This window comes from Daktulosphaira vitifoliae, unplaced genomic scaffold (assembly GCF_025091365.1).
Source record: "Daktulosphaira vitifoliae isolate Bord-2020 unplaced genomic scaffold, ASM2509136v1 Scaffold_3, whole genome shotgun sequence".
Lineage (NCBI taxonomy): Eukaryota > Metazoa > Arthropoda > Insecta > Hemiptera > Phylloxeridae > Daktulosphaira > Daktulosphaira vitifoliae.
Window position 1 is genome coordinate 5089041 of NW_026099574.1, and position 9121 is coordinate 5098161.

The 9121-nt window shown below is 26.8% G+C and overlaps 1 protein-coding gene across 1 annotated transcript; it reads left to right on the forward strand.

Moving 5' to 3' along the window:
- The first annotated feature begins 545 nt into the window (after positions 1–545).
- Positions 546–7754, forward strand: LOC126900696 (syndecan). Its single transcript, XM_050676604.1, has 4 exons — positions 546–1247; positions 2423–2920; positions 5816–6011; positions 6098–7754. Exons 1-4 carry the CDS (start codon positions 1194–1196, stop codon positions 6265–6267), a joined length of 918 nt encoding a protein of 305 aa, XP_050532561.1. The 5' UTR covers positions 546–1193; the 3' UTR covers positions 6268–7754.
- The last annotated feature ends 1367 nt before the right edge of the window (positions 7755–9121 follow it).

The following is a 9121-nucleotide window of genomic DNA, read 5'->3' on the forward strand; positions in this document are numbered from 1 at the left end:
AACACTAATTAAGTGGCATAAACACTTCAGCGTGTAATTGTTTCACACCTATGTTGTCACTTAATGATATTCGTTTATCAAAGTGACAAGCATCGTGCAAGTGCAACAATTAGAGAATCGTTACACAGTGTATTAACCTGTATGACATAATAAATTACTATTTGACGGGACAACCCATTGAATGTATTTTTTCCTACTCAATTGAAGAAACTGGCAGACGCCGGTTCTTTGACGACAAATTTTAACTCGTATTCAATACATGTGTGCTAATGCTTTTAAAATGTTATGGTTATTGCCTTATTGGTTTTCTTCGGCGTCCAGGTAGTTGTGCCTTTTTGGTGGCCACATGTTCCATTAGCAGGACGGCAGCAGCACCTGCAGGGGTTCGCCGCACGGGCGACACGCGCATATGGGTCACACAATGGTATACGTGAAAGCCTTGTGCCTGTTTACGACCGTCGCCACTACTGAGCCGTGGGCGGGGCTCGCACAGAGCACAGTCAGCGCATAGCGCCGCCGACGTCGACGTCTGGATCGTCCGACTCAGCTCGTGTAAAACGAATAGAAGCACTCGGCAGTGTACCACACTGTTTCGATAGGATAGTAGTCCGCTCGCGTACATGTGTGCTGGCGAGTGAGCGAGATAGAACGAGGAGACCCGGACGGATAGAGAGAGAACCGCTGTCGTCAGTGTGTACGAGCGAGAGGGAAAAAATCCACCTCTCCGTTCATTGATTGAGATTGACATTCCTCTGAACACCAGCAGCAATCGGTAGTCGCCAATAATAATAATATTAATATTTTTATTGCTATTATCATCATCAACGTCGTTGCAGAATTTCGTTTATAGTTTTGCTGTTCGGACAGCGTTTTGTTGTTTGTAGTCCGCACACGCGCCGTGTACCGTCTTCCGTTTGCAATAAAATACAATATTATCATAATTGGTGTTTAAACTTATTTAAACTTGGCCGTGTACGTATGTTGTGTGTACGTTAGCAACGCCGGACATCAAATCGTGTCCATGAAAATTCTTAAGCGCACCGTAGTCGACGGCCACATAACGATCGCATCGCCGTTTACTGTTCCGACGTAGGTGATAGCCATCGCCGCCCTCAACAGGAAGTTAATAGAATAAGCCATTAGCCTAGGGAGTTGTGCATCTCTATAAAAACTGTATCACCACTGCTGTCACCATGCAGCCTACAATCCTTTGTCTGGGATTACTTTCTATATTCTTCACACAAACAGTAAGTGTTTACCTGCAATAGTTAAACGAAATTTCATAGTAGTGTCCCGATTATCTAGTTCTTACAATAGAATTCTATATTGTTGTGCATTGGCATAACTAGTAAAAAATGTTTGATGAGTTAAACTTGATTTACTTCACTTGTTTTTGCATGTTTTTAGACCCTATGCTAAGTTCAACTGGACTGAATTTTGTTTCAACATCCTTATTATATGTTGCAATTAATGTCTTCTTGTTTCAATACTAGTCTTTAAATGTGTATAGTATTCAAAGGAATAATCCACTTTAATAATACTTCTAGTAAATTTTTCATCTTTCATTGTTAAAAAAGAAATAATGCTGATTATTATAATAGTACAATTTTAGAAAGATCTAATAGCTTAACCCTTTGTTATAATAATCATTTTTTTTTATAAATCCAGGTGTAGACCACCTCTAACAAAGTAACTATGTAAAATAGATTTAGAATAATTAACTAACAATACCAATTTAATAATATAATCGTTATAATTCTTAAATATTATTTCTATGGTTTAATTAAAAATAACTGTAATATGATAAAAAAAAAAAATTTTACCTTCTGTAGTACTATTGAAATGAAATTAATTTATACTATGACCAAGTGTGGAATGAATATTTTTATAATAAATAGTATTTATAATTGATATTATTTAATAAAAAAATACGTATTTGAAGTATCGGAAGTAGAGTAGTTTTGTTATTTATTGTTTATTTTAAAGTTTTACTAAAAGACAATAAGGTATTAAACTACCCTTTTATTTAAAATTTAAAAACATTTTATTTTCAATTTAAGCTTACAACAAAAACACTTTTGATATACTATTCGTAATACATTATTGTAATGAATTACTATTAATATTCAGACCATCACAATTATATAAAATAATCATTTTTTGTACCATTAGTTTCTGCTATATATATATATATATATATATATTATTGCTTATTGGCCTAGTTTAATTTGATCATACTAAACATCAGATATTTATTCTAATATCTTAGTCATTGTTTATTATTATTTTTAATTATATTAAAAAAGAAATATAAAATATGTCATATTTGAACATAATTTAAGTGTTTGTATTTAAGTAATTGTATGATTAATTATTTGAAAACAACGTAATATTATAGTAATGTATTGATCATTATTTTTAGGTGTATTCGGATAATAACAAAAATGGATCTTTATTAAGTTCAGTATCTACCAAAGCTTCTAAAGATGAAGTATTTATAGATGATGAAACAGATAATAATGATGGTGATACTGATAAATTGGATGCTGATGATATGATGTTAGATCAAGACGCTGAAGGTAGTGGTATGGGTCGTTCATCTAAAGGTACAGGTGTTGAAGACATGGAGTCTAGTGGCTCAGGTTATGGTCCAGACGATGAAGATGCTCAAATAAATAAAGTTAAATCAAAACATCCACCTGATTTGGATGAAGAGGATGAAGAGGAGGAAGAAGATGAAGATGAAGAAGAGGAAGAAAAAACAGATAATGTTGGATTAAAAATATCGCCACGTAAGAATAATCCTATTACAACAAGTACATCTACAACCACTACTACATCTACAACTACCACTACAACAACTGAAAAACCAGATATTGAGGAAGAATCTGTAGTTAAAACAAAAGTGTTAGATGAAAAGGTATGTTTGACAAAACACATAAAATTATCTTTTTTATTCTCTTAGTTTCAAAATATAGTTGATATTTATTTTATTGGTAATACTTTAATATGCATGGGAAATAATGAATTTTATATTTACTAAGAACCTGAAATAATTTTAGATAAAATAATGGTGTAACTGACTCATATATCAAAAACAGTATGTGTTATACTTTTATCATTTATGATTAAAATTGAGTCATAAAATATTAGAGAGACAAGTATACTTTATCATAATTTTTTAGGATAATAACATAGCACATGACTGTGTACGAGTGTCCCATTAGGTCCCATATCTTTAATAACTTTTGATCCAATAAATATTCTGCATTGTTTTTTTTTACATTTTTGAACTATGATAACACATTTTTTGTTATTTATTTTAATAAATTAAAAATAATTTTTTTCACTTTTTTGAAATTTTTTTATAAAATATTCTGAATATCTAGAATAATTACTTATTGAGTTACAAGCATTTTAATATATAGGATAGGTATGTAGTGTGGGTAAAGTATGCATTATAAACATACAAGCTATATCCATCTGTGTTACATTCTAATATACCGTACCAAATATTAAAACACTTGTAACAAATTAAGTAGTATTCAATCTTAAGTTAATGTTGACCCAATAAAACTTTTTGTAAGAAAAAAGCTAAAAATATTTTGTTTTGAAATTTTAATAGAAGTAAAAAAAAAAGATAACACAAAATATTCTCTATATCAAAAGTTATTAAAGATATGACCTGATGGGATACCCTATCTGTATATGTATATATGTATATATATACAAAATAAACTTTGAATCATGAACCCTCTTTACTCTATTGCTCTTCTTAATTTTTATTATTATATTTCTTCAATTACATATTATAATTCTCGTTTATCCACTATTCAGTATTTTTTAATTCATCCTGTATCTGCTATTAGGTCATCATCATTATTGTCTATTAAAGGCAATGCTTTGTGATTAAAATCACTCCTCTCTATTTGATGCCAAATTCTACAGTAAAATAAAAACACACTGTTCATGAGTTCCAAGATATATTCAAATTATTGATTCTTGGGTGTCCTCTTGATTTCTTCCCAATTATTTTTCTTTTGAAGATGTTAACTTTATTTTTCTTGATTCAATCACCTTCATCATCTGTCTTTATTTTTTAGAAGGGTATCCTTGTCTCACTCCTCTCCTAATTCTTGTTTCTTTTACAGATCCATTTACATTTATTTTTGTTGTTTGATCCTTATATAAGTTGGAGATGAGCCATCTATCTTTCCAATCAATTCCTTTTTCTCTTAATATCTTGAATAAGATACTCCAATCTATTTTATTGAAAGCCTTCTCTAGATCTATGAGCTATTATGAGCTAATATTAAACAGACATTTAATTAGCTTTTAAAATAAGAAATAAAGTAATTTAAAAAATGATTGGTCCATAACACAACTTTTGGACTAGTATTTTAGAAATTATTAAGTAATGACTACAGATCAAAAATGGGTGCTGTTATTTTAATCCCTAGGCATTTCTTGATCTATTTCTCCTGTCTAGGTATAAAAATGTTAATAACTTCTCAAATACTGGTCTAAAAGTTATTATCGACCAGTCATTTGTTTGATTACATATTTTATTAGCTAGTTAAAAATCTGTTTCTATTAAAAAAAAGTTGATAAGCTTATAATGCATGAGGGATGAATAAAAAAAATACCTTACAATAGTAAAATTAAGATTTATATATACTTGAGAAATGCAAAAAAAAAATTTCTCAAATTTATTATTCTTTTATAAGTAATCGAGTGATATATATCATCTCTGTATATATACAGAGTGTTAAAAAAGTATGGAAACACAGGTCAATTGTTACAAACAATGAGACAAATAAAAACCTTTTTAAATTGTAAATTGTTCTAATTATTTTATACACTAAATTCCTAATTTAGTATTATGGAATTTATTTTTTGTATTCATAGAAAGTGAATATTAACCAATGTTAGGTATGTTATTATTGTTGCAATGTGTTGTATGTCATAATGTAGGAATTTTTATGTTTGATATAAGTTATGAGAAATTTGATTACACATCTTTTTTTTACCTCGGTTATGTCTGTAACAACAAAATCACCAAGAACTTTAATTGAATAGTCTGCACTTTTTGCTCAAACCTACCTGATGAATTGCATATTTTTATATAAATTTTGCAATGCTAATCTGAGATTTTATTTATTTATAAGACTATTTTTTAGTACCTCATGTATTCGTTTAGAAAATTAAATATCTACTTAATTATGATTGCACGTATATACAAATGTTATTTAATTATACATATTTATACTATACATTTTTAAGTAGAATTATTTATACAGAGTGTTAACACTTTAAGTTGAGTCTATTCCATAATCTATTTATCTTTTAACAAAAATATCTTTTAAGAGTATTTATGGATGTTTAATCGACATTTTATGTGTTTCTTGAAATAACCACACCCATTCAATTTGTTTGTCACAAAAAATATTATTTTGATATAGTAGGCACATTTATATTTTTTTAAGTCTATTCTAGTATATATGATAATCTAAGAATTAATACAAATTGGTGTTAGTTTAAATGTACTTCTAAGGATGTATATTAAAATAATATCTGTCCATATAATGTTTAGTTATATATATGCATTCAATTAAGATCTTTGATGTGTATAACTTAATGCAGTTGAATATTACTATTATTAATATTAAGACTAAATCATTGTAAGATGAATTTCTGTTTGAAGGAAATCCTCTTTATGAAGAATAAGAAAAAAAATGACTATCTTAATAGCATTATATTTCTGAATGACTTAAAAATAAACACATAAAATAAATAATTTTTTTTATTTTATTAGAACTCAAATAGAATGGAGGATTTGGATGGAGAACCAGTAGATGTACCAGAAGTACCTCAAACAACAACTTCTAGTACTCTGGCACCACCACCATCTAATGCTATTGATGAGCATTCTAGTAATGGAGTATATATTAGTCCTAATAACCATCCAGAACGAACAACATCATTTTTTGCACAACCTGGTATCCTTGCAGGTAATTTAAATTCTTTTGATATTATTATGATAATTTTTTTTAATTTCAGTTATTTATAATAAAATAATTCTTCAAATTCATTTCAGCGGTTATTGGAGGTGCTGTTGTGGGATTGCTGTGTGCAATTTTGGTGGTTATGTTTATTGTTTATAGGATGCGTAAAAAAGATGAAGGCTCGTATCCTTTGGAAGAAACTAAGCGTTCACCTGCTACCAATCCGTATTTAAAATCAACACACAGAGAATTTTATGCATGAACACATAATTCAAGTATAATTTATATATGAGCCTATGAACATAGTATACATTATCATTTCCTAAAATTATTTTATATAATGCTAAAGATCATATTGATATTAAAAATGTTATCAATATTTATTTTAGAGTATGAATTATGCTTCAAAAATTCATCTGAATTGTAACTCAAATTGATTTTTATAAATGGTAGCTGAACACATTTTAACCACCATGACAATTTCATTGAATGTAACTTTAATATTGTACAGATTATTAACAATTTTTTTAAAGGTATAATTTATAGTCAGATATCTTACTCATTTTCTTACGTCTTCCCAATTACTTTTAAAAATTACAGAAAAAAGAAAATGTTATTTAGAGGAAATGTTTTAAATATAATATTATTGATTTTGGCTATACCAAACAAATGTTAATATTATTACATGGCCCAATTTTATAATTGGTGTTATTATGTAATGTATTTGCAATAATTTTAATAAATACAACTTCCACGTAACTATTTCTCAACACAGAGAAAAAGACTAATATTAATATCGTATGGTTATAAACGATTTAATATTTTTTTTGCCAGTTTGGTATGGACTGCTTTGTATAATTATTTATAAGTACTGATTATTGCAAATCTGTTTAATAACAAAATTTCAAATTTACTTGTTGAAATAAATTTTTGTTAATTTAAGTCGATAGGCAGTTTAAGTCAAAATTTATTTATATAATACATTTATTAAGAATACTAAGTAAAGGTTTATCCTTTAAAACTTATGACATGTAAACCCATCAAAATTTGTGTCATCAGTTGATAGTATCTAATTTAATTCAATAGTGTTTGCCAACACATACACTCTGTAAATAATGTTAAGATATAACAAATTATTATTACTACTTATTAGTTTCTAAAATTTTATATTATACAATAATTATATATATTTAGTTTAGAGTGAAACTAACTACAAGTATACTGTGTCCCCACTTCGTTTTATAATATTTTTATTGTACATAATTTTTTTACTGACTATTTAAAAAGTTAACAGGAACTCATCCATAAATTGTAAAAAAAATGATGTACTCTTATCTTTTCATAATATTTCTTTAAAATTGATACTTTGTTGAATGTAATATGAATTATCAAAAAAATTATGGAGCATTTTATTAGCATTAACATTTATACATGTATATTGTTAACTTTAATTTAAATCTATCAATACAATTTTTAATATTAATTATTTGCTTTTTTTTAATTTGAACCTTTCAAAATAAGACAATTGACATAAACTCTGAATAATGATAACACTGTTATTATTTAATTATATAGTTATTTTTTTAAAACAATTTTTATACTTGAATTTATGTTATATTTCTTTTTTGATTTACTAATAATTAAACTATTTTTTTTTATTACCAAAATCTATGTGAAACAAATATTATTGCCCAGATATATTGTTAAATGTTTCATTTGATTTTAAATATAATTTCTTATTAGTCAATATTTTTATATTATTATAACACCAACTAATTTTAAAAATTGGAGTGATGTATCCTAGGAAATTACTAAGTACAGTGGTTTCCCGCTTGTCTTCTGTATTAAGGAACATAATGTTTGCTGCTATTGAAATTGTGTGGTAAATAATCCAACAACATACAACAATAGACAAAGCTTAACTTCAAAGCGTGGTAACATCTGAAGAGTCCACTGTGCCACACTACCCCTTCAAATTACTTGTTCATAAAAAATTTTTAAAAAATCAATTAGGTCATAGATCGTAGAAAAATTAGATAAATAGTCTATAAACGACATCAGGGGTTTAATCTGTTTATTTTAAATTTATTATAAAGTATTTTTGCGAAAATAATAAAGCAATGTACTGGAGGTATGGTTATAAATTTTGGAATTTTAATGTAATTATGATTTGATACATGAAATATGAAGCAGATAACTAGTTTAAGTTGTTTAAATTTAATTTTTATTAATGCTTAAATGGTTATCTTAAAATATCTTATATTATAATATATTATCTTAAAGATAGTTGAGAAAATTAATAATTCCAGATTTACATTTTCTTTAAATGTATTTACCATAAGATATAAAATAGGTAATTATTAGTAATTCTAAAAACAGGTTTTAATTTTCAATTACAAGTTATTATCATAAACCATAAAAAATGAAAATTTCTTTTGTTGAAACTAATAAATTATTATTGTAGTTGACATTTTTTTGTAAAATATTTAAACATTTACAATCAACTATGTAAATTATGTACAGTAGTATTGATAAGTGTGTTGTAAACTCTAGCACCCTACAATTAGACAGATTGCTTATTTTATTTAAAATGAAGTTATGATATATATATTTTATTATTTACTTAATAGTAAATTTAAAAATCAGTATTTTTCAATAAACATAATTAATAAATAGTTTTTGTTAGGGTGGACTGGTTACAGGAATGATTGCCACCTGGGCACTATGAATAGCTTAATCTAGTTTGTAAAATTGATTTTTGTCTCTCGCGTCATTAACTGCTCATGGTACATCCTGGATTTTTGTATTTTATTATGAAAAACGTTTAAAATTAAATACAATTAATTAATATTAATATTTATTGCAATAAAGTTTAGCTGTTTGTCATTAGCTATACACAATATTAGTTTTGCAATAAAAATACTTTCTATTACTTGTAATATGAATGACACTAAATTAGTAGGATTGAAGATGCTGATACAATATATCAATTATTACTTTAAATAATTCACAATAAGAAAAAAAAACAAAATTTTTCAAAACGCTTTTTTATTAATATTAAAATTTGCACAAAAATATTAAACTTTACAATCTAAACAATTCAATTTACAGTAATA

Coding starts and splice junctions, on each gene's coding strand:
- LOC126900696 (XM_050676604.1), top strand. CDS start 1,194: ATGCAGCCTACAATCCTTTGTCTGGGATTACTTTCTATATTCTTCACA. Junction 2,921..5,815: donor CAAAAGTGTTAGATGAAAAG/GTATGTTTGACA, acceptor TTATTTTATTAG/AACTCAAATAGAATGGAGGA. Junction 6,012..6,097: donor ACAACCTGGTATCCTTGCAG/GTAATTTAAATT, acceptor AATTCATTTCAG/CGGTTATTGGAGGTGCTGTT.